The 25,000-nt window shown below is 46.1% G+C and overlaps 1 protein-coding gene and 1 long non-coding RNA gene across 19 annotated transcripts in view; one reads left to right on the forward strand and one right to left on the reverse strand.

Moving 5' to 3' along the window:
- The window catches only part of MACF1 (microtubule actin crosslinking factor 1), a 181,855-nt gene that overhangs the window by 141,556 nt on the left and 15,299 nt on the right, over positions 1-25,000 (forward strand). For 5 of the 18 annotated variants that reach the window (XM_033157576.1, XM_033157577.1, XM_033157587.1 and 2 more), the window contains 20 exons: positions 846-1,052; positions 1,280-1,399; positions 1,506-1,675; positions 2,230-2,389; positions 2,821-3,015; positions 3,283-3,411; positions 3,505-3,648; positions 4,419-4,607; positions 5,766-5,883; positions 6,573-6,736; positions 7,942-8,104; positions 8,412-8,566; positions 9,628-9,702; positions 10,512-10,529; positions 13,584-13,701; positions 14,285-14,353; positions 16,872-17,083; positions 17,685-17,795; positions 19,670-19,793; positions 20,825-21,117. In XM_033157576.1, the coding sequence (XP_033013467.1) occupies positions 846-1,052; positions 1,280-1,399; positions 1,506-1,675; positions 2,230-2,389; positions 2,821-3,015; positions 3,283-3,411; positions 3,505-3,648; positions 4,419-4,607; positions 5,766-5,883; positions 6,573-6,736; positions 7,942-8,104; positions 8,412-8,566; positions 9,628-9,702; positions 10,512-10,529; positions 13,584-13,701; positions 14,285-14,353; positions 16,872-17,083; positions 17,685-17,795; positions 19,670-19,793; positions 20,825-21,081 (2,898 nt within the window). In that variant the 3' untranslated portion in view covers positions 21,082-21,117. Of the gene's footprint in view, positions 1-845; positions 1,053-1,279; positions 1,400-1,505; positions 1,676-2,229; positions 2,390-2,820; positions 3,016-3,282; positions 3,412-3,504; positions 3,649-4,418; positions 4,608-5,765; positions 5,884-6,572; positions 6,737-7,941; positions 8,105-8,411; positions 8,567-9,627; positions 9,703-10,511; positions 10,530-13,583; positions 13,702-14,284; positions 14,354-16,871; positions 17,084-17,684; positions 17,796-19,669; positions 19,794-20,824; positions 22,062-25,000 lie in introns of those variants that run through there. The other 13 variants (XM_033157585.1, XM_033157591.1, XM_033157586.1 and 10 more) reach the window with 9 other exon arrangements.
- LOC117051323 lies at positions 14,351-16,996 on the reverse strand. Its single transcript, XR_004427174.1, has 3 exons — positions 16,889-16,996; positions 14,851-14,889; positions 14,351-14,472 (listed from the first exon to the last, which is right to left on the reverse strand). It is a non-coding gene; the product is annotated as an uncharacterized LOC117051323 (long non-coding RNA).

Genomic DNA, 25,000 nt, shown 5'->3' on the forward strand with positions numbered 1-25,000 from the left:
TGCTCTTATGCTGCTGCTTGCCTAACACCAGTGATGCCATTTCAGCACCACTGGAGGAAAAAGAGAAACAGGCAGGTGGGCACCCCAGGCGAGCTGCCTAGAAATGGGCAAGACAGGGCAGCTCCCCAGCAACCATCCCACTCTGCTGCCACCCACCACTGCCCTCTTCTTTGGCGCTTCCACTGAGGTTGCAACAGCAACTTTGGTGTGAGGTAGGCAGTATGAATAGGAGAGGGTTAAGAGGATGTCTAAAGCAAGGAGGCTTTGGTAAGTGCCGGTGAGTGAAGTGAGCAGTAGCACAGCCGTGTGTGTGTGTGTGTGTACGTGTACACACACAGTCATAAAGTATGAAGCATTAACAAATTAATAATCTGTAATAATAAAAATGTGACTTAAAATCAGTTAATAGAAATAACTATCAGTTGTATTCTACTAACTTTTACGCTGAGTACACCTATCGAAACTAGTGGGCCTAAGTTAGTCAAGGCCATTAATTTCAATGGGGTCTAGTTTGAGTAAAAGTTACTTGACTACAGCACCAGGCTTTTACTACTTCTCTAAAACAAGTGATGGGGCTTGTGAGATGGGTCAGATTACTCATTAGTTGCAGGTTGGGAACTGGAGGCTGTGTGTGTATGTGGCTCACCCATGGCTACCCAGTCAATCTGTGGCCATAGCAGGCCCCAGCCTAGTCTTGGGAATCCCTTGCCAGCTGTAGTGACTACAGTTGAGCTTTGTTCTGTCTCACCTTGGAACAAAACCTCCATCCCAAATGAATTGGCCTTCCCTGCATTATGTGGTGCCTAAGAGACCCAGGAGAGCAGCCTTCATTTTTTCCTTGTCAGGTGTTTGCCAATGAAGTGAACGCCCACCGGGACCAGATAATTGGCCTAGACCAAAGTGGAAACCAGCTGAAGTTTCTCAGCCAGAAGCAGGATGTGGTCTTGATCAAGAACCTCCTGGTCAGTGTCCAGTCACGCTGGGAGAAGGTCGTCCAGCGGTCAGTGGAAAGAGGGCGGGCTCTGGACGATGCCAGGAAGCGGGCAAAGCAGGTGAGAAACAATCCTTTGTAGGCTAGAAGCCAGGGAGGCACAAAGGGCATCAGCTCAGAGCTACAAAATACTTCTGTTCCTCTTGGGCTCATTGAGGGCCATTGGCATATTAGGCACTGTTTGCAAAAGTATGAAATGTGGGTCGGGTGATAGGGGGTGGGGAGTAGTGGAGTTGGAGAGACATGTGAATTCTAATAGTAAATTAAATGGAAAATTAATCTTCATAGTTCCATGAAGCTTGGAAGAAGCTGGTTGACTGGTTAGAAGATGCAGAAAATCTCCTGGATTCTGAGCTTGAAATTTCAAATGATCCCGACAAGATCAAACTGCAGCTCTCTAAGCACAAGGTTAGAATTGCATGTGAAACAGTTCCTTTGCTTCTTGTGAAATTATCTGTACTCACTGGCCTCATTCTCAACCTATGTTTTGGGTGGGTTTACTTGGGAAAATCAGGAGTTCCAAAAAACCCTGGGTGGCAAGCAGCCTGTTTATGACACCACGATCCGGACAGGAAGGGCCCTGAAAGAAAAAGCTCAGTTCCCAGATGACAACCAGAGCCTGGACCATCTCCTTGGGGAAGTCCGTGACAAGTGGGACACTGTCTGTGGCAAATCGGTAGAAAGGTGAGTGCCTGGAAGGGCTTCCTAACAGGTACATCCTGTAGTAAGTTGAGGTGCCTGTAGGTCCTACAAGGGGGTGTTAGAGGCCAGCTTTAAGTCACCCATTTGGATAGGGTGTGGGGGGCATTTATCAGCATCAAGACCTATATTTGACCAGTTTGTATACTGACTGCACATCCAATCAGAGCAGTGCAGGGGCCTTAGCTAGGTTTCTGCTGGATTTGCTCTGGATGCATCTGGATTCTCCCAGGCCCTTGCTGGTAATCCACACTAGTCTGTTCTTAATCTGTTTGCTTTGGGTCCCCCCCTCTTTATTATTATCATTGTGTAGTTCTTGGTTTTATTGTAATTTTTGCATTGTGCTGTACACTGCTTTATGATTTTTAAATGCAAAGCCATGTAATTTGTTTTAATAAATAAAATTCCTTAACACACCATTTTTTCTTAAGGTGTGCCTAAGGCTCTGATTACGCCATATTTATTATGGTGCCCAAGGAGGTGGCCAATTGAGGGGAAACTGCAACACCCACTCACCCCTGCATTTTTCATTTTTACAGGCAGCACAAACTGGAAGAGGCCCTTCTGTTCTCTGGCCAGTTCATGGATGCATTGCAAGCTCTGGTTGACTGGCTGTACAAGGTGGAGCCCCAGCTGGCCGAAGACCTGCCTGTCTATGGGGACCTGGACCTGGTCATGAACTTAATGGATGCTCACAAGGTAATGGCTACTGGGGGACAGAGCCATGCATTTGGAAGCCACTTCACACTGTGTAAGCCTCAATGTGTTATGGACTAAGGCAGTGAACTGGAGTCCCTGTGAAAATATACTTGAGTTTCTAAGTTTTATATCTCACCCTTCATCCCAAAGGGAGCCCAGGACAGCTAACATAAAAGAATACAAATATAATACAATAACGCTTGAAAATGTTTAAAACATCATTCGGAACGTAATTAAAAAATGGGAGCAGAGTTTTGAAAAGTGCAAGGCCATTAGAACCAAACTGCCTTTTAATGAAAATATACTTGCAAAAGGTCCAAGATCGGGTTTACAGGTCTCCAGATAACTATCAAAAAACAAACTTAGTGCTCTTTACAGGGGTGGAGAGCTTGGAGAAAGAGAGTGCAACTGTGCTCTGTTCCCCTTGATAGGTCTTCCAGAAGGAGCTTGGCAAACGAACAGGCACTGTCACAGTTCTCAAGCGCTCAGGCCGGGAACTTATTGAGAACAGCCGCGATGACACAACGTGGGTGAAAGTGCAGCTGCAAGAGCTAAGCAACCGCTGGGACACCGTCTGCAAGATGTCTGTCCTGAAGCAAACTCGGTTGGAGGAGGCCCTGAAGCAGGTAAGAGATGGGAGCAGGGTGGCTGCAACTGCAGCTTGCACATCTCTTTGGTCCATACCAGCCCTGTGACTCTGTTGTATCTATTGCTCCACCCCTTTTGCCTCTGGCCCCACCCACCAGTGGCGTGTGTCTCCCCTACCCCGGAAGGTTCCCTGTGAAGGAAAGTGGCCCTTAGGCTGAGAAGAGTTCTCCATCCCTGCTGTACGGCAACTCAAAAGGCCTTTGCTCCACGGGGAAGGGTTCACTGGTGCTGTTTCTCCTTTCCAGGCAGAAGAGTTTCGGACTGCTGTCCATCTTCTGCTGGAGTGGCTCTCTGAAGCTGAGCAGACCCTCCGCTTCCGGGGAGCTTTGCCCGACGACGCTGAAGCGCTGCAGTCACTCATCGATGTGCACAAGGTGGGCAGCTGTTCAGAAGAGGGGAAAGGCGGGAGCCTGAGGGGATTGCCAGGCAGCCAGACTGAGCTGTTGTACCTTTGCCCTTTGCTGCAGGAGTTCATGAAGAAAGTCGAAGAGAAAAGGCTGGATGTGAACTCTGCTGTGGGGATGGGGGAGGTCATCTTGGCCGTTTGCCACCCAGACTGCATCACCACCATCAAACACTGGATCACCATCATCCGAGCTCGGTTTGAAGAAGTGAGTCACAGAGGCTTTTGCTCCTCCTCTCAGCAGCTGCAGCCAGCATGAATGGAGCTGAGAGACTTAATAATTCTGTGACTGTATAAGGATAATAATGCATTTTGAATCCCCTTCCCACCTTGCTTCAGCTGCTGTGACATCATAGAAGGTTCATGACACTGCTGGCTACTGAGATGAGAGGAGCCAGCTACAGAATGTAGAAATTCACTGCAGTTCCTAAAATGCTTGGGTAGAGGTGCTTTTGTTTTGATTTTATTTTTGGAACAAGCAAGAGCTTATTTATTTATTTATTTATTTATTTATTTATATGATTTTTTTTTTCTCCTTTTTGAATGAACCTTTTCGGAGTAGCTTGTGTATAAACATAATATGATAATCACATAAGAACATACAGCATACCCTTAATATTTTTTTTCTGTATACTCCCTTCACCTTCAGCTTAAAACATTTTTAAGTCTTCTCCCTTAATCTAGATTCTAGACTATTTTATTATTGGCACCGTTAGTACAAGTTCGCTCTTGGTGCCCTAAGTTTGCAGTGTTAGGAGGTTGTAGGGCAAAACACAAGATCCAGGTGAGCTAGAGGAGGGGAATGCAAAAGTGAAGAAGATGCTTAGGCAAGGGAAGGTGCATGCGCACATAGAGGCATACCCCCCAGGGAGTAACCCGGAAAGACATACCACTCCATTCCGCTGCCTTCCCTCTTCCCCATGCAGAGATACCTCTCGTTTGCTGCCAACTACCCTCCCTGCTTTTCTCCTCTGCCAGGTTCTCACATGGGCAAAGCAACACCAGCAACGGCTTGAAGCAGCCCTCTCGGAGCTGGTGGCCAATGCAGAGCTGCTGGAGGAGCTCCTGGCATGGATTCAGTGGGCTGAGACGACGCTGATTCAGAGGGACCAAGAGCCAATGCCGCAGAACATTGACCAGGTCAAAGCCCTCATTGCAGAGCACCAGGTAACCCTGCCTTGCTTGGCTTCCTCTCTGCCAACTTCCAGAAAAGAGCATGCTGTGTGTTTGAGAAAGTTGTCCACAGTGGCTTTAAAGTGAAACAAAGCACCTGACTTCATTCTTCCTAGCTGTGTGTGAGCTTGCACTGCTTTGGTTTTGCCATGGATTAGGACTCCATGTGCCTGTAAGCTTAGTGCAGAATGGAGGGTCATTGTCTTCCCCTTCAGCTCCTGTTGCTTAGAGGCACCCACCCCCAATCCTGGCTCACCCTCTTTTCTTTTGACATCTAGTGGGCTATATATATATCTAGCACAGGCTTTCTGAACCTGATGCCCAGCCTTTCAGACTACAGCTCCCATCAGCCCCAGCCTTGGCGCAGAGAAGCTTTCCCCAACCTGCTGCTGCAGATGTTTTGGACTCCCAGCAGCTGCGCTGGTTGAGGCTGATGAGAGTTGTAGTTCAAAACGGCCACGTTGGCTGGGGTTGATGGGAGTTGCAGTCCAAAACAGCTGGAGGGAAGACTGATTTAGCAATGTCATGCAAGAACAAAGAATGTGGCATTAGATGCAGGATTTGGGTTCCTGAGAATTTGGTGCTTAATTTTGAGAGTGAGGTACTAAGTTCCTAACCCCTGTGGTGGCAAAGATATGCTTGAAGGTACGTGGGCAACGGCTAGTGAAATGTTACTATCCAAAGGGGAGACTGAATAAGAGCCAATCTGGTGTAGTGGTTAGAGTGTTTGGGCTAGGGCCTGTTAGACGATCCTTCAAATCCCCACTCGGGTAGCCTAACCTACCTCACAGGGTTGTTGTAGGGTTAAATAGGAAAGAATATAAATGTGATAAATATTTATGTATTATGGACTTGTGTGTGGCCTTTCATCTGTAGATCTCAGGGCAATTCACAATATAAAGATACAATAAAATAGAAAATACAATATAAAAAACACAAACTGCATAACAAAAATAAGAGCAAAAACAAACCAATAATTCCCCCTCCCACAACACATTTTAAAGGGTATCAGATGTTAATCAGCCAAAGGTGCTTTAAGTTGTTTGGGGATAGGACTGCTTACATTAGCAAAAGGACAACATTTAGTTGCATAGTAACAAAATGCCGCACTCTTCTTCTATCTCTAATCATCCTTCCTCCTGCATTTTCCAGTCCTTTATGGAAGTAATGACCCGAAAGCAGCCAGATGTGGATCGCGTCACAAAAACATACAAGAGGAAAGCCACAGAGCCGGCTCATGGACCTTTCATTGAGAAATCCCGAAGCAATAGTATGTTGGCAACCCTTTGGGCAAATTGTAAATATTTGGGGCCTAATTCATTTAGGGCTTTAAACACTAATAAAAAGCATCTTGAACTGGGCCTTGATCAAGAAATAAGTACTGTATATGTGCTCAGGAACACTCACGTCATCATCGGCATTATGATTATTACTTTTATTATGATAATTACTGATGCTACTACTACATGTTCCATGGCTGAGACCAATCTTTAAAACAAAAGTCTGGTCTGTAGCTCTGGTGTGACTTGGCTCAGATGCAAGCTTGGGGTGACTTTCTGCACCTCCTTGGACCAGGATGGGGGTAGCCTTTGGATGGGCAGCTGGGCAGGGTAGGAAGAGAGAGGAAGAGGCATGGGGGGGAGGGGAGAAAGAAAGAGAGGTGGCTCCGCCTACCTCTGGCTTTAGCCCTGCCCACAGTCAGCATGTGGCCCCCCAAGGAAACACAGCCCTTGTCAGGAAACCTGCTACCTTTCCCTGTCTTCAAACGCCCCATGCAGACTGCAGGGTTCCTGTGAGTCGATAGGATCTTAGTGAAGTTTCCAGTTTCATCTGCAGAAGGAGAGCTCAGCATTTAGTTCCTGCCTTTCCTCCTTCCCCATAATTTTTTCATTATGCCCGTTTGCTTTGCTCAATTTTCTGCTATGTTTCCTCCCTGCCCCTGTCTTTTTTTCCTCTCAGGAAAACCCCTGAACCAGACAGCCCCACCCCCAATGCCAATTCTCTCCCAGTCGGAAGCAAAGAACCCGCGCATCAACCAGCTTTCGGCCCGCTGGCAGCAGGTGTGGTTGCTGGCGCTCGAGCGGCAACGCAAGCTCAACGATGCCCTGGATCGGCTGGAAGAGGTAGCCACTTTCCCTTTTTCATGTGCACAGGGAACCCCTCCCCAGCACAGAAACCAAAGGCCCGACTTTCAGGGGTTCTGTACAGAGCTCTCTTCCTATCTTGGGAGCAAAACAAAGGTGCTCCTGCCAGTTTCCAGCTACAGGAACTGTAGCTTCCTGGTGTTCTTGATGGTGTGCCTCACTTTCCCTTCAAAGGAAAGTCAGTGGGTGGAAGCCTTTCCATTTCCCTTTGGGGAAAGTAGGTGAGTACAGTGAGGCTGGAGCAGGGGAAGGCAAACTACCTTCACATTTCCTTTCCAAAAACTGGCCCTGCTTTAAGGCTGCTTTTTCAGGGTCTGCAAGTCTTAACCACATTTCCTGTTTCCCTCTTGGTGCTGTGGGGTGAGCAAGCCTAGGCAGGGGCCTCTCTTATCCCTGCCCCCTAAAAAGGAAAGCAATATCTCGGTAGTCTAGCAACTAAACCACTTCATGATCATTTTGCCTTGCATAAGCTAGAAAAAAAATACTGGTTTTTAATTTATTCTATGCCACTATAATAATAATTACTATTTCTGTGCCTCTCTGTTCATCCATGAGTTCACAGTCATTTACAATTTGACAATACCAGCTAGATAATTAGCGAAGGTAAAACCACTGAGGTAAAACAGGTAATGCAAAGAAGTCTGTACAACAGCAGCAGGGCCCAAAATGGAGAGCAGGGCAAAGGGGCAAGTGTGGAATTGTATCTTGACTGCTTTCCTCCCAGCCACGCTGCTTTTGGGGAACCAGGTCCAACTTTTCCACTCCTCCATAGCCCTGTTCAGGCATTACTCACTAAAAGACGAAGAAGAAAAAACACAGATGGATGGGAGCTGGCAGGGCATACTTTTAGCCCACCCCAGATTCATGCAATTGCTCTTGGCCCCTTGCCCTTGGTGTACAATTAAGAGCCCTGGTAAAACAGGATTCTCAGTTGCACAGGAAGCCATTAGATGGCTTCTCCCACTACAGACATTCCCCCCAAAGACGTGAGGGGCCAAGGCCAAATGCACAGCCCCACTGTACCCCTTCCTTATTTTGGTGAATTTAGGGTCAGCCAGGCAAATCCTACACTTTGAGAGAAGAGAGAGCTGTGCTGTTGCCTCCTACATCTTAGGAGATGTATATATTTGTGGATCCTCTTTCCAAGTTAGATGTAAAACAGCCTTTCCTCTTCCCTTCTCCAGTTGAAAGAGTTTGCAAACTTTGACTTTGATGTTTGGCGGAAGAAGTACATGCGCTGGATGAACCACAAGAAGTCACGTGTGATGGATTTCTTCCGGCGGATTGACAAAGACCAAGATGGGAAAATCACCCGGCAGGAGTTCATCGATGGGATCCTGGCATCCAGTAAGCCCCCCAGCTCTTTTAATCCTTAAAACACTTTCAGCTGTGTTTCAGCTGTTGAGGAGCAGGAAGCAATTCCTGCTTAGTGTCAAGCAAACAGCCCTGCCTGCTAGCAGAGCCATTGTGGTGCAGTATAGTGTAAAAACTGTAATAAAAGTAATAGTGGTTAGAGTGTCAGGCTAGGAACTGGGAGGCCAGGGTTCAAATCCCCACTCAGACATAAAGCTCACTAGGTGACCTCTCAAAGATGTCTGACAAATCTTGCATTAAGGTTCGGTAATGGAGTTTCCATCTGTTCTCTCCCATTCAGAATTCCCCACTACTAAATTGGAGATGACTGCGGTAGCTGACATCTTTGACCGTGATGGGGATGGTTACATTGACTACTATGAGTTTGTAGCTGCTCTGCACCCTAACAAAGATGCTTATCGGCCAACAACAGATGCAGACAAAATTGAGGATGAGGTAAGACATTTTGATAAGGCAGCAGGGGTCCAGGAGCTATGGAGATAGTTAAGCTGTTTCAATCTCACACTGCTCTGCAAGCACCTAGGATGCAGTTAGCACTGTGTAAGTTGTGGAAGGATGCCTGCTAAATCTTCCTGCTCCCCCCTCCCTTTAAAGCCCACCTCTTCCAGAAAGCCTTTGGCAAAGCCACCACCTGGTCTCCATGCACTAATTCAATAGTCCCTATTCTTCTCCTGCTATCCTCTCTTGTTACTTACTTTCTAGATTGTAAGCACCTTGAAAAAGGGACATGCATGGATAGTGCCATAAGAATAATCTTAATAGTCACAAGTGCCAGCCTTCATTTGCTCAGGACTGTCACATCTCTTTTGTATGTAAAAAGTCAAGGAATCAAAATTTGTGAGAGTGAGAAGTACTTGAGTCAAGAAGTGAAAGACTTTGCCAGTGCAATAACATCCAGGTGTGGAACACCCTCTGCTCTAAAGTTCAACTGGTGCCAACCTTTGTTAAATTCCTAGGCCAGCTGAAGACCTTCCTCCTCCTCCTCCAGGCCTTCTAAATTTTACATATGTAGCTGTAGAGTTCCAGAGAGTTGCTATAAAAAAACAGTGGGAGTTGTTTTCATTGTGTTAATTGTATTTTATTGCGTAGTTGTATTTTAACTTTTTGCAACCCACCCTGAGATCATTTGTGATGACAGGAGGGATATAAATCTTTAAAATAAACATATAGTAGAATGGGATTTTGAATCTTATCTGGAGAAGGCAGTGTAGTGCAATAGGTAGACCCTCAGACTTGTTCCACTGGGGTCTTGGGTTAAAACACCTCCCATTCAACCATGAAGCTCACCAAAACGGCCATATTCCAGTCACCACTAATCTTCCTATCCTCACAGGGTTGTGATGAAGATAAATTGGGACAATATTGCCCACCTTTTTCCCTTTGTGGTTTTTCGGTAGGGACTGTCTTAAAGTAAAAACAAAAACCTTTCAAACCAGTTGGAGAGCTTTCCTGTAGTTTAGCCTAATGGAATCTCTTCTCTTCTTTCTCCCCAACAGGTGACCAGGCAGGTGGCTCAGTGTAAATGTGCAAAGAGATTCCAAGTGGAGCAGATTGGAGAGAACAAATACCGGGTAAGCTGAAGGGGGCTTTGCTTGCATTGACAGTTGGGGGGGGTGTCCTCTGGCAGCCTGACAGCACAATCCTACACATAGGATTATTGTTTCATTGTAAAGGGTTTTAAAAAAATGTTCTCTAATTTCATTGTGGGCCCCCATTTCATTCTGTGGCAGGGAACTCCATGATTGGGGGGACGTGGGGCAGGAAGTGTTTCCTTTTGCCTGTTTTACTTTCCAGCCCTGTGTGTTCCTCTGAGATTTAAATATAGTCCTCCTGAAAATGCTCATGGGGATATCGTCTCAAAGAGATGACTTCTGTGCTGCTTCTGTTTTTGTCTCAAGTTCTCAGAGTCTTCCATTGGCAATAGAGCCATCTAGCTTAGCTTCCCCACGTGCCTGAACTGGGTGCAATTTTAGCTGAGGTGCAAACAATCTGAGCAGCCACTTGTGGGTGGCTGCATTTTTAAGGAACAAAGCAGGGGTTATAATTATCACTTGGGTTGGCAAAATGTCTTGAGCTTGCCCTGAATTTAGCATAAGAGTGGAGTGTGTAAAATAACCAGCACTGGCCCTTGTCTCATTTCTAAAGTGTACAAGATATTTGGCTTGCTTCGTTAATATAAATATGTATAAAAGGGAAGTACCAAAATGTGATGTTTAGCATGCTGAGTAATGTCGAGTATACACATCAGTGGTACTTGTGGTTAACAAGACATTTTTCATAGTGATGCTCTGTTAATGCTGCTCAATGTTTTTTGTTTCCTTTCTCTCTCTCTCCCTCCCTCTCTCTCTCTCTTTCATTTGTACTTTCTTCTCCTTTGTAGTTCTTCCTCGGCAACCAGGTACAGTGTGCCTTGCAATGCTGTCTCTACATCCTTTTATAGATTGTTTCCCTTAAAAGAATCGCATGTGTTGTCCCATTACAAACTGATATTTTCATTGCTATGGGTGTTTGTGCTGGTGTGGATGCTGTGGTAAGAGCTTGTCTGTATTAACAGCCAAGATTCTGGTATACAGTGACATAATGATCAAGGAATGGAATGGAAGCAATGCTACAAATGTGCAGATGCACCCATAGTGACACACACACAGGCACTCACAGAGGAACTTTCATGTGTTTTGTGTGCCAGACACTTTTTTTATAAAATTGAAACTCTTGGTAGTGAAGCAGCCTTCGCCAACTGTGTGCCCTCCTGATGGTTTGGACAGTGACTCCAATCAACCCCAATTGTGCTGGTTGGGACTGATGAGAGTTTCATCCCAAACCACCTGAAGAGCACCATATTGGTAAAGTCTGCTTTAAAATAACTCATATTTGACTTCTTGTGCAGCTAAGCTGGAAAACTGTGCAGGCAGGACTGAATGCCTCAAAACTGGCTTGCTAACTCAAATGGGCTTAACTTGAACCAGGCTTTAGCCCTTGAACCAGTCTCTGAAGCCCATTGTTCAGCCATAAGAAGTATTAGAGCACAATCACAGTTTGATTCTGTAAACTCAGCCTTAGTCCAACATATCTGAGAGATGTAGAGAAAGGATTCCCATTGGAGCTGAGCACTGCATAATCCTATGATTTCAGAACTTGCCACATGACTTTGCCGGTGGGGGATTGATGGATATTTTCAATCACTAGCAACTGAGGCTATGCTGTTAACCACCAAAATAAAATATCCAGAACTGACCAAAGGGCACATAGAGCAGAACATACTGTGCATGCAAATCCATGCCCCTGAGGCATGTAAATAGCAAGTTCAGTCGGCTAATTATCATTTCCATTGTGTACCTTCAGATTTCTAATATCATACTAGAGGCAAGAGGACACATTTCTCTTGCAGCTCCTCACAAGTTTGGTCCTTCCACTGTAACATCAGAGCAAGATACCAGCAGGATACCTAGATCTTAGAATGCATCATCTCTTGGTTCTTCCAGGAGGTGTAACTTCTGTGCCTCTTTCACAGAGTTGAAATTCTTGCAATGTATTCTGTATACCAGTATCTGGATGCCTTCCAATTAATTTTCCACCGCTTTTGGAATGCAAGCGCTGAATCCATTTGGATAATTTCCTTCCATAATTAGCACTAAAGCTTCAAGCCATCTGCATGGATCGTGTCAAATAACTCAAGGCTTCAAGAAGATAAAATGAAAAAAAAAATGCTTCTCATTTCCTCCTGCATAATTTTGAGCCAAATCATAACTCCGGAGGGAGTTTCAGCAATAAATCCATTTTAAACTTGTTTTGTGGGATACATTCTGCCCCTCTGTTGATAAGATGGTAGGAAACTAATGTCTTCAGTGCCTTAATTTTGCTGGGCAGGGTGGACTGTTTTTACTTCAAATGAGTCCTCGAAGCCTAACATTATAAAAAGAACTTGAATTTCGTTGAACTGGTAGGAAAGAGCACAGTTAAAGTTAAAGTCTTGCTTGTTCAGAAAATCAGACGGTGAGCCAAAAAACACAGAGAAGGTCCATGCAGCTGATTGCAGTTACCTTCTCTCTCTTTTATAATGTAGAAATGATAAATTCCTCACCTGTAAAACATGGGTAAAAATGACCTACTTTACCATGAGGGTGATGAGAACTAAGGGCAGTGAAAAAGATTCATATAGCACTTGGCATTTCCAGTGTGCATTATTGATGCCGATCTTTGCAGAGCAGATTTCTAGTGAGGCAGGGCATGCTGCTTGGTCCATTGGTCAAGGCTTCAAATTGTGGAGATGTCATACTGCTAGTGATCATTGCAGTAAATGTATTTCTGATCCTTAAGGCTACCACTTTGCAGGTTTGCACATCTCTGGCTCAGAGCTGTCAACCTTCCCTTTTTTTGCAATGGGAAACGGCGCCGGAATAAGGGAATTTCCCACAAAGAAAGGGAAAGTTGACAGCTATGCTCTGGCTGCTGCAATTAACTCTTCTGCGTGGTGGTGGGGATGTTATGTACCATGAATTTTATGGATCTTCAGATCTGGTGAAGGGCTTCTCTCCTTTTTGATGAGGGTGATTGGTGGGACTCAGTTACTGAATTTCATTAGAATTCCAGTTGTCCTCTCTCCAGAAATGAACTGTATCAAGACTGGCATGCGGCTGAATTCGAACTATGCTTCAAACAACCCCCCCCCTTCCCAAAGTCCTTTGTTGGGAAATTGCTGAGAAGTTTGAAGTTCTGGCTTTATTTTATCTTCCGCAAAACACAATGGTTACAGTTGGCCCAGAGATAAATGGGCAAGCCTTTAAGGGAGCACAATAGATGTGCAAACACTGCAGAGGAGATATTTCTGGTGAATGTGGACATTGGGCACTACCTCACCCTGAGTCCCCTTTGGTCCGCCTGGTCCATAGCAACCTTAACTGTCTAGCCGATGATCTCCAGGGCAGTCTCTGGCAGGAAGAGAGAAAAGGCCTTTCCCATCACCTACTGCTTGCCTGATTCATTTTAACCTGAAATGCTTCCAGGGATGAGCTATGGGGTCTTTTGGGCACAGAACAGGTGCCCTGCCACTGAGCTGAGGTAGCTCCAGCAAAACAAGAGTGCACCTCCTTCATTTTCATTTAGTTATAGTCAGCAGTGCATTAAAATGGATCCACTCTGGTTTTATTAACATCATCATCACCATTATTTATTCATATACTGCTTATAGACTTAAGTTGTTTACAAAGCATGAAAACCAGTTATACAAACATTTAAAATATAAACATCCATAATAAACCCATATAGACATTTAAAAAAGTAAATTTCTTAAAGGCAGCTAGTAGGTTCAGGAGAGAGGCCTCAGTGTCAAAGCCCATCCTGCTGCAGTCCCTCTCCTGAAGCGGCCCTGCACCGCCACCTTTCTTCTTTAATTGCAAGGTGTCTTTGGGGGTGCTCATTTAAACCATTTCCCTCTCTGCTGCTCCCTCCACAGTTTGGCGATTCGCAGCAACTGCGGCTGGTCCGTATCCTGCGTAGCACAGTCATGGTTCGCGTTGGTGGAGGATGGATGGCCCTGGATGAGTTTTTAGTGAAGAACGATCCTTGCAGAGGTAAGAAACGGAGAGTGATTCTTAACAAACATGGGGCTCTTAACCTCCCCCAGTGTAAGGCTGTGAGGTGTCCGTCATTAAAAGTGAGCGGGCCAGGACCACCCATGGAACACAGCCCAATCCAGCAGGAAGTCTTCTTGAGGTCAGTCAAAAGATCAGCCTAGCCAAGGACTTCTTGAGGAGGGTGGCACTGTCCTGTGTTGATGAGTGGGACAGTAGTGCCAGTGGGGTTCTCTGTTGCAAACACCATGATGTCTTGGGCAGACCCTAGTCCATCCTGAATGTCAGCCTAGGCACCAATAAGTACTTGACTAGGACTTCCTATGTAACACTCAAGTGGGGGGGGGGGAGAAGTAGAATCCACCAGAGCCCCCACCCACCTCTTCGCATCTGTGGGCTGAGCTCTCTTCTGGTACCCTTTCCATTTTCCCTCTAAAATGGCTGCCCTGCATGCCAGCCAGCGTGTAAGAGACTTCTCCTTGCCTTTTTCCTCCTCCTCCACCTCCTCCTCCTTTTACCCCCACTGCTGTTTGTTTTTCCTGCTCTGTCTTTTCTTTGTATATATGTATTTTCTTTATTCTAGTTCACCACCCGGGAAGTAAAATAAAACGCTCTGATTCCAGCTCTTCGATTGCCAGTCAGTCTCCGATAGGTTGGCGGTTTTTCTTGGCTTCCTCTCACTACTACTCCTCCACTTGTTGGGAATGGCTTTGCTTCTCTAACCTGCCTTGATCTTCCCCATCATCCCCTCTGGCCCAGAATAGTACTTTGCTGTAGTGAAGGGCATGGGGTGGGGGCAGAGAGAGAGACAGAGAACTTTTTTTGGGTGGGGCTGGTTTGGACTGAAAGCTGCAAGGTGGGTAAGCTTCACAGCCCCTGCCTCATCTTGTTCCTGTCTGTCACATTGGCCCTGAACTCACCATTCACTTTTTCCCAAGGACTCAAGAGAGGGTTGCAACATGTATGCTCTGCACCAGCTTATGCTTGCAGAAGCCTTGATGGGTTCAGCTGAGCGAGAGCAGCTTGCCCGAGTGAGGAGCAGGGATTTGGGCCCTGGTTCAACACCAGACTAGCTTCCTTTTTTGACTTTTCTGCATCTCCCTCAATCACAAAAATAAAAATCCTCCCCTTTTCCATTATATCATTAACCTTTTCTCCTGGAAATTGCCTGTAAGTAAATATGGTGTTCTGTAAGACAAAAAAAGGCTGATGTTAGAGGACTGACAGGGAATAGTTACCCACCCAACCCTCCAGCCTGCAGTGTGGGCCCCCTTCCTTTGAAGACAGGTTATTCCTTCTGGCCTGTGGCTGTTGGGTGGCCATTTTGCCCTCCCCTCCCATGATAGTTTGTTTGAATGCGGCTGCATGCTGCCATGTTGTAAAACCTCTGGGATAGTCTTCGCCAGTCAGTGGTTTCCAGATGTTTTGGTCTACAACACTCATCAGTCCCAGCTAGCATGCATTATGAAAGATGGGACTGATGGGAGTTGTAGTTCAAAGCATCTGGAGGGCCTAGGTTTCAAGAAAGCTGCTCTAGGATTTCTGTTTCTTGATTGCTTCTTGGTGCTGCTCTTGAGCACTCCTGCTAGGCGTCTACAGATTGTTCTGACGCAATCCTAGGGGTGCTTCCAGATGGGGGTTTATCATGGAATCAGCGCTCCTGGTGCATGCAAGTGTTTTGCAAAGTCCACACAACATTGTTAGCATCAACAAGCCAGCTTGTACCAACTCTGAATTTGATCTTACTGAGGGAGATCTGATAAATATATATATATATATACATAAACCCAATTGCCAACAACCCACTTGTGGTATCTCAATAGCTCGTTTGCAAGCTAAGTCCCTCTCTGGAAGTCCCCTTGGCAGCTGCAATTGCTTGTCTTGGGGTACATAATGTGTGAAATCTCCAGCTGCCCCTTTTTCTGCCTGGCAAGGCTTTATGCATGGTGTCTTGCTCACTTAACAAAACTGCTCCTTGCTGTGTATATCTGTTTGTTAGGTTTGTTGCTGTTTTTCCTGTAAAACTGCAGAATATGCTCACTGTTTTGCTAGGAAGCAGGTGGTATAATTGCAGAGGAAGGAAACTGAAAATTGCGTAAGGGGTGTAGCTCAGTGGGAGAGCAACTGTTCTGCCTGCAGGTGGTCCCAGGTTCAGTCCCTGATGGCATCTCCAGGTAGGGCTGGAAGAGACTCCTGCCAGAAATCCTGGGGAGCCACTGCCAAACAGTGTAGGCAATGCTGAGGAGCTATGGGGATCAATGATCTGACACAGTATAAAGCAGCTTCCTATGTTCCTGTATCCTGGTTGCAAATTTTAAGTCAGGTTCATTTCCTTCCATTTCTTGAGAATCAGGTGAAAATGAATTGAGAGCTCTTTGGATGACACTTTGTTCCCCAGACCTCTTGCCACATAAACTTAGCTAAGTATGCTGTGCCAGCAGCTGAGCAAGCTCTGCTTTGGATCAGTGAGCTTCCCACAGTTGGGGGGGGGGTCATAGAATTGTAGAGTTGGGAGGGAACCCAAGGGTCATCTATCCACCCCCACAAAGCAGGAATATTTTGCTCGGTCTGGGGCTTGAACCCACGACCTTGAGATTAAGAGTCTCATGTTCTGCTGGCTGAGCTATTCCAGAATTATTTGGTGCTGAACTGAGACTGAGTAAAGAAGACTCCCACCACGCCCCCCTCCAGAGGGTCCCTCACTAGCCTGTAAAGCAGATTGTACAGAAGGATGTGAGTAATAGATGGCGTTGGTGGTATAGACAAGACGGGCGCTCTCTATACATGCTTAGAGATTGCATATCTGAGTCCTTTCAAAAGCTGTGTGTGGACTTGTCCTGTTGCAGGCTGAAACACCACTGCACTGAATGATGGTTGTGGTGGGGGCTTCTATATGAGCTGCAGAATGCTCCTAGATCTTTCCCCTCCTAGGAAGACTTTTCCTCTCTATCTTGAGACTTTTAAGCTGCTGCTGGTGTAGCAAAGTGAGAAGACCAAGGGGTCTGTCTCATAGAAAATGAACTGGAAGGAGGAGGAAAGAATCCAAAGCACACCCCAGCAAGCCTGCACCAGGGAGTCAGAAGCACCTGGCTTTGCCATCTGTTTATATTTCAGAGTCTGGTTTCTTTAGCTTTTTTTCTTCATGTTTTATGGTGGTTCCTTTCCTACAGCTCGAGGAAGAACTAACCTTGAACTTCGAGAGAAATTCATTCTCCCAGAGGGAGCTTCTCAGGGAATGGCGCCATTCCGGTCCAGAGGGCGCAGGTCAAAGCCCTCCTCTCGGGCAGCCTCCCCAACACGGTCCAGCTCGAGCGCCAGCCAGAGCAACCACAGCTGCACTTCGATGCCCTCCTCCCCAGCCACACCTGCAAGCGGGACAAAGGTGAGAGGGCTTCTTTAACCATTTAAAATGGCTTCTGTCACTCAGTTGCTCCAGGACAGGTACAGGCCTCTGAGTGACCAGTGGGGCCTGTCCACAGAGCACAGAACTTTCAGGGTCACTCAAACATTTATTTCTGCCCAGGACGACAATGAAATGCTGTCACATCCAGGTGGGTAGAGTGAAATGGCGGAGTTCCTCTTCCCCTCCCCCCCTCCCCTCCCCCAAATCACTCCTGTCTGTTTGTGTCTCATTTTAATTTTGGGGCCATCCCTGGTTTGTTTTCCTGGCTTCTGTGATCCTGAGAGTTTTTCTCCCCCAACGCTTGGCCTCGGTGAGGTGGCCACGTTGGCAGTGGGCACAGAGCACAACCCCTACTTGTGTGACTCTCATCTCGTTGTCCATTTTGTATGTTTGCTTTCATTACCTGTTGGGTTTGTTTTTTTATTTTATTTTAGGGTTTATTTACTTTTCTGTTTTTATTTTCCTTCCATCCTGTACACCTCTCTCCCTGCCCCGCCCTGCCCCACCCCTCCTTTCCTTTCACTCCCTTCCCCCTTCCCTCCCTCTCCCTCAATTTCTCTTTGGATTTTCCATTTCACAGACTCCGCATCACTTCACTCGCAGTTATGACAAACCCTGGTTGGTAAACAGCAAGGCAGGTACCCCTTTGAGGGGCTACGATAATGCTGACCTCCACCTGTCTGCTTCTGAGGTAGAGTATGGCTTACATGGGCCGGTCCCTGTTGCAAAAGGAGCCCCCTTGGCTTCCTTTTCCCCTCTCTTAATGCTTTCCTTGTTATAACAGCGCTTGATAACACCTCTTTCCATGCTAGGGCTGCTGCTGTGTTGCTCATGGGGCTTCTAACTCTGGTTTCTTAAAGACAAAAAGATTTGTTCTTTCAAATACTCTTTCAAAACCAACAGAATGTTAACGCACAGTTTGCAACCAGTTTGTGTTGAAACAACAAACATTTTCCCAGGAGTTCAAAGTGAGAAAATCTTTCAAGTTTTAGGCTGTTTTAGAACATTAAATGAAAGAGACATGATAGAGGAGGGTATCACTTAAAAGTCGGGACTCATGAATAAAACAGCCGAGTTAACACTTTGAAAATCAGTGCCTGTGCCTGTACAGAAACCCCTCAATTTATCATCCCACACACGACCCAGGTGAGAATGTTGGGAGGGGAGAAGCTTCTTCGAAACATCTGCCTGGCTGCTCTTGGAGGTAGGAGGCTGGGTTAGATGGACATCCTTTTCCCTCCCTCCTGCAGTATGGTCCACCAGGGCAGTTCTTACAGTCATGGGAATGTAAGTTCCAGCCAAACAGGAGGAGTGGGGGCGGTATTAATGATGGGCTACCGGCTTGGTGTCCATATAAGTTGCTCAGACCTGAAATGATTGTTGCTTCAGTTTGGTTTTCTCCAACTGGGTGCCCTCCAGATGTCTTAGATGACACACTGTGCTGGTGATCAGAGTCATACTCCAAAATGTTTGGAAGGCAACAAGTTGGTGAAGCTGTTTTCGGAACATAGGATGCTGCCTGAGTCCATCTAGCCCAGTGTTGTCAACACAGGCTGGCAGCAGCTCTCCAGAGTCTCTGGCAGGAGTCTTTCCCAGGCCTACCTGGAGCCGCTGTTGGGGACTGGTCCTGGGACCTTCTGCATGCGCAAAGCATGTGCTTTAGATTAAGCATTTCCCTGCTTTGTGCCACTAGAAAGGCAGAGACAGTTGGTGCACCAGCAGTGGACTCCCTCTTCACATCCAGCGCTTGGGAACGGGAGTTGGGAGGATGCTTTTTCCTCCAGTTTTTCCTCCCACTGAAATAGTAGCTGACATCCTGCTTCACACTTGCTTTAAAGAGGTTGATGGGAGCTGTACCTGTGGTGTCCAAAATGAGCAGGATCCCGCCCACTCCAGTTCCAAGCTGCTCTCTGTCCTGCTTCTTCCATGGGGCACAAGTAGAACAGTTCAGGACCAAGCAGATCCCCTGCTCTTTCTAGACAGGGGTGTGATGACTTGGACTAAACCTCACCAAAGGTGCCTTCTTGCTGCTCATGCTCCTCAAGTGCTCAGGAGCTTCTTTTCTGCCCTTTTTAGAGACTGCAAGGACAGGGGTCCAATTAATGAGCCTGCCATCCAGCGCTGGGTGGTAAAGAAGACTAATAGCAAAGAATGGCCTTCTTGGTGTGTCTTGTCTGTCTGCTTCTCTTCTTGACCCGCAGCTCCTTAAAGGTCATGAGGAACATGGGGTGGGTGGGCAAGGCAGCCCTGTAAATGTGTTCATGTCCATTATCAGAAAGCAAAATGGGCAGGTGAAGATCTGAATGTCCACAAAAGTTCCCACATGGGACCTCTTGGCTACCGCAGCCACAATTCAGTCTTTCTGGGTTCTTGTTTAACAACTGTTGAGTCCCTCTGTGATTCATGGGGAGGGGACAGCAGGGCCTGATGCTCCTTCATTCCTCATTGACCTTTAAGATGCAGTGGGGGCTGCAGTCTGGCTGCTGGAGTGCAGGGATCCTCTTAACCAGCACCTATTTAGGAAGCAAATGACGACTGTTGAGATAAATGTCTCTTTCTCCCAAGGTTGTTACCTCTTCAAGCAGCAAGCTGAAGCGACCCACTTTCCACTCCAGCCGGACTTCTCTCGCTGGCGACACCAGTAACAGCTCCTCGCCAGTGTCTTCAGGTGCCAAAACTAGTCGGGCTGGTAAGTGTCTTTCTGGAAGTGACACAGTCCCTGCTTGTATGCTGCATGTATTGCCTTTTCATTCTTTGTTTTGTAAATCACTTCGGGGCTTCCTGTGGTTGTGGGAAACAACGAACAAATTCATTAAACTGAACTGAACATTCAGGTGAACACAGGAGTGGGACTTGGGCCAAGGTGCTCTGAGTTTCAGCCTCTACTTCTGTTAGGTGGGATGAGTAATTCCAGCCTCCCTGATGAGGGTTACTTCCAGCGGGGGAGGGCTGGGGGCTCCTGCTGCTAACAGTCTTCACTCTGCCCTTGTAAGCCTCAAGTGTACTTGCAGCTGGTTTTCTGTGCTCTTGGGAGCATGGCCATTTCTCTGTGTGCACCTGTGCTCTTGGGAGCATGGCCATTTCTCTGTGTGCACCAGTCAATGGGGCAGAGCTATTGCAGGTGGCACCAACTGGAAGTTCAGCACACTTTCACTATGGCCAATTCCATTTATGCAAAGTTTTATTATTTTAGCCTGCAATCCTGCCCCCACATAGCTGTGCATAAGCCCTATTGCACTCGATGGGATTTCTGAGTAGAAATATATATGGGATACGCAGGAGCTTTTTGTTGAGAAATTAATAGCAAGTGAAAGCCCCCATGTTTCAGTGATTCCTCCAAGATATAAGGAAGCCCACACATGACCCCGCCTGGCCACAAAGTGGAATGAAGCACCAATGATGATACAGCAACATCAGCCAGTTTGACTGTCACCCCCACTGGCTGCGAGGCAGTTCCAGAACAAGGGGTATCTCTTTAGAGAGTAGTACACTGAAATAGGTTCAGCCATGTTGTGGGGAGGGCCTGACTGCTCAGGCATCAACTGCTTGTGGTAGCTGTGAGAGCCACCGTTCCAGCACACACAGGGGATGTCTAAAGGGAAGGTGGCATCTAGCTGGAAAACAAGACAGGGGCTGCCCTCCAGGGACGGAGGAATAGCATGTTGTAAGGCCTTCCTGGGCTTCCATGGTGGTGATGGACACATATGTTTTACTTTTCAGATCCTAAGAAAACGAGCAGTCGCCCTCAGAGCCGGGCAGGGAGCCGTGCAGGGAGCCGCGCCAGCAGCCGGCGGGGCAGCGACGCATCTGACTTTGACCTCCTAGAGACACAGTCAGCCTGCTCAGACACTTCCGAAAGCAGCGCAACGGGGGGGCAGGGCAGCTCCCGACGGGGCATGGCAAAGCCCTCCAAAATCCCCACCATGTCTAAGAAAGCGACCACAGCCACCCCCAAGACGCCAGGCCCCAAGAGATAATAATAAGACCCCATGCACACATCTACACATACACACAGAGAAAAAAAACAAAAAAACCTGTGTCCATTTTTTAACCCCACTTCATACATTGGATGTATATTTATTCTACATGGGAGAAATTATATTGTTAAAAGTGTAAAAGATTAATTGTGTTATGAAGCTGCCTTATTTTGTTCTGTTAATTTTCTTTTTTTGTAAGTTACTATTTTCATGTGAATATTTATGTAGATAAAACTTGCCTTCTGGTGACCTCCTTAGCACTGGGAGGGCCCAGGGAAAAAATGAAATGTGGGAGAGAATAGAAGCAAGCAAAAGGTCAAGATGTGAAAATGTAAAAACAAAAAGTTAAACAAAATTATATAAATAGGATTTCTGTGCAGTGCAGGAAGTGATCCTGCTTTATCTTTTAGGATTGTTTCCTAAATGCATCTTTATAAAAACTTAACTTGCTATCTCAGCAAGGTAAATTATATTTAAAAGCAACACCTGAATATCCAGCAGTGTTCAAGGAATTCTTTCTTTCTTTCTTTCTTTCTTTCTTTCTCTCTCTCTCTCTTTCTTTTTTCTTTTTGTAAATCATGGATACCTCAAAAAGAGAGAAATGTGAGGTGAGTGAGATCTGGGGCTTCTGTTTCCAGTTTTTAAAAGAAATCATTGTGGTTTTACCTGAAGATAAAGTGGAGTAAGTTTGAACTAATAAATTAAAAAAAAAATTGCACACACGCTACATACAAGTAAAGATGTTCACTAAAATGCTGTATTTAGCGAAATGAAAGTACTGTCAGCCGCTGAGCTTTTAAAGAACAACTAATACTATGTTTTCAATATTTTACACTTGAAGCTCTCCAGTAGCATCATACATGTGTGGACGATGCCTGGGGTTGGGACACACACAGCAAAACCTTTGAGCAGTGGAGCCAAAGAGGGGAGTTCCCACAAAACTTGGTTCTTCTCTCACATTGCTGTTAAAACAAAAAAAACTGACTTCACTTTTTAGTTCACGAACTGCTATTTAACTGCATTGTTTCCTATTTATTGTCTCAACTGGTTAATGCCACTTCTGACCAGACTGACATCCAAGAGGCCTCTCCACACTCCAGGGGAGAAGACAACGACAGAGCTGCCTTCAACACGCACAGGAGCTAGTTCTTGGGAATTTTAAAGCGCATCACCAGCAGCCCCACTTGTGCGCCGCCCCCTCCGCCCCCCAGCTCGCTTTTATATGATCATTTTTTCCATTGTGGAGGGGAGAAGAAGGGGAGGGATGTTTTAAAAAGTAAAGCCAACTTTGGGACAGTAAAGAATGGGGGGAGGGGCAGGGAGTTGGGGGCTACTTGGTCTTCCTGTATTTATTAACTTTTGCTCTTTCCCCTGCTCTGACTGACCATATTGCTGTGTGATTCTCTCAGTTGGTTTAATTGAGCCAGAACCTGAAGCTCTACCAATGAATTGTTTAAAAAAGAAGACACTTTTTGTATTAAAATTGCTTGCAGTAATAATAAAAAGAAACTTGCCTCTTTTTTATGCCATGGAAGAAGCCACTGGATTAGCTTTAATAGTACAGGTGTGTCTTCCCAGCCAATCACTTTTCCTCTGGCACAGAATAGAGCCGCCTGCTTTCTCTGTAATTATTTGTTCTATGCAGTGGTTTTCCATAAGATCATCCCCAGTGCCCCCTGCCCTATAAAAAACATTCAGAACGACCCACTATGGAAGACAACAAAATTCAAATTCAAAATAGTGACAATTAATTGCACATTTGTTCAAAATTCGATTAAAACTATTTAGCATAATTCAGCAAAATTGATGAACTTCCAGTGGTACCAGCTTTCCAAACCCTTGCCTCTTACCCTACGTAATCCCACTGCCTCCCAGGGGGCAGTACCCCAACCCATTTGGGAAGCACTTCCAAACCATAGAAACCAACAGATGTGTACCAGACAACCCCAAATTATGGGCAAGTTAACTTCCATCTTTACATCCATTACAACATGCCACCATTGGCTTAGTGCAGTAAGAGCCTCTGCAGTAAGAGACCAACTCACCATGCTCTTGGCTGTTGCGCTTCTAAAGGAATGATGTTCCATCTGCTCTGCCCTTTCAAAGCACAGGAGGGCAACTCACAGCAGCATTTGGTTTTGCTTTGTTTTGTTGTGCAATTGGGAAAATGGGGAAACTGGACATGTTAGGTGAATGTATATGAAGCACTTGAATGACAGGCTGCGTCAAGGACAATATGTGTACAAATGATAAGAGGATAGAATGTGCTCATTTCCATACTTGGACTGCCCAAACCATATCGGGAGCCTGTGCAAAGCCCACAAGCAGGACAGGAGCACAAGAGAACTCTTCGTGGTTTCCAGCAACTGGTATTCTGAAATATTACTGCCTCCTACCATGGAGGCAGAGCATTGTTGCAGTTGCTAGGCTTATCCATTAACTTGTCCAGTCCTCTTTTAGAGCCATCCAAGTTGATTGCCATCACTGCCCCCTGTAGGAGCGAGCTCCATAGTTGTAACTATGCACTATGTGAAGAAAGACTTGCTTTTGTCTGTCCTGAACCTTCCAACATTCAGCTTCATTTGATGTCCAAAAGTTCCGGTGACATCAGAAGGGAGAAAAATATTCCACTTTCTCTATTATACTGCAGCCAATACAAAACACCTTGTCTGTGGTCCCACTAAGCCAATGGTGGCATGTTGTAATGGATGTAAAGATGGAAGTTTGCTGTTTCCACAGATAATTGGGCCCTGCTTTTTTCTTTTTGAGCACAGCACTTGCATTTATGAGCTTCTTGAAATTGGCAACATGGGGTTTGACAGTAATTATGTAGGCAATGATTATAGCAATGTTCTTGTAATTTGGCAACCCGGCAAGTAAGTTGACACTGCCCTCCAGAGCTGTGGAGTGGACACACTCAGTAACCCAATACTTCATCAATTAAAACTTTTTTTTTTCTGGCTTTCTTGGAGTAATGTTACCACCACAATTTCCCTGCCGTATAGAGACAGAAAGAGAACTTCCAACGGGAGGAGAAGCAACCATGTAAACACACAGGCCTGGAATCCAGAGCCACAACTGCCCCTTTTTAAATCAATACAAATGGGGTTGTTCTTTCAGGGCCTAACAGGGAACAAGCAAACAAAGTTGTCAGTTGTTCTCCAGGCTCTGCTCCTGTGCCTTTTCAAGCAGCCTAACATCCAGAAATTGTGCTTAGGGTAGGTTGCCACATGTAAATTTCATATGCGTGAAGATTTGGCAGGACTCTGGCATGACAAGATGCAGCTGCTACATTCCCTCTTATCCAAGACCACTGTCTTTTACCTACAGGAGGAGCCCTGATCAAGGGGCAGAGCACACGCCTAGTCTACACAAGGTTCCCCAGTTCTATCCCTGGCATCCCCATATCTAAAAGGCTCTCAGGTGCTGGAGCTGAGCAAGGACTTTGTTGGGGGTCTTGGAGAGCTAGACTGTCCTGAGCTGAATAGACTAATAGTCTGGCTGCATATAAGGCACATAGATGCTCACAGGCAAGCTCAGCTTCTTAAATGCTCCTAATCCTAGATGCACCCTTTCTCCAACAACCTCTCTCTCCACTGACTTCAGCTAATAGGCCACATGCTGAATCCTTAGTGTCATGCTCCAGGGAGATGCAGGGCTCAACTGGATTCAGGGTGCCAAAGCATCAAGTGACAGGTGCACCATCCTAGAGGACCCCCCCCCCAAAAAAAAAACCCCAAGGAGGTCATTATCTATGTGGATTCCACTCTTCCCCACTTTCAGTATGGAAACCCCTGAATACTAATCAAGTCATGCCATCTGTTTCCTACCCTTCTCTCTCCCCTTCATCACCTCAGTTAAACATTTAAGTTTGAACCGGAAGCTCTTTGGGGGCAGAGACGCTTCTTTTCCCAGCTTA

The sequence above is a fragment of the Lacerta agilis genome, chromosome 8, assembly GCF_009819535.1.
Source record: "Lacerta agilis isolate rLacAgi1 chromosome 8, rLacAgi1.pri, whole genome shotgun sequence".
Lineage (NCBI taxonomy): Eukaryota > Metazoa > Chordata > Lepidosauria > Squamata > Lacertidae > Lacerta > Lacerta agilis.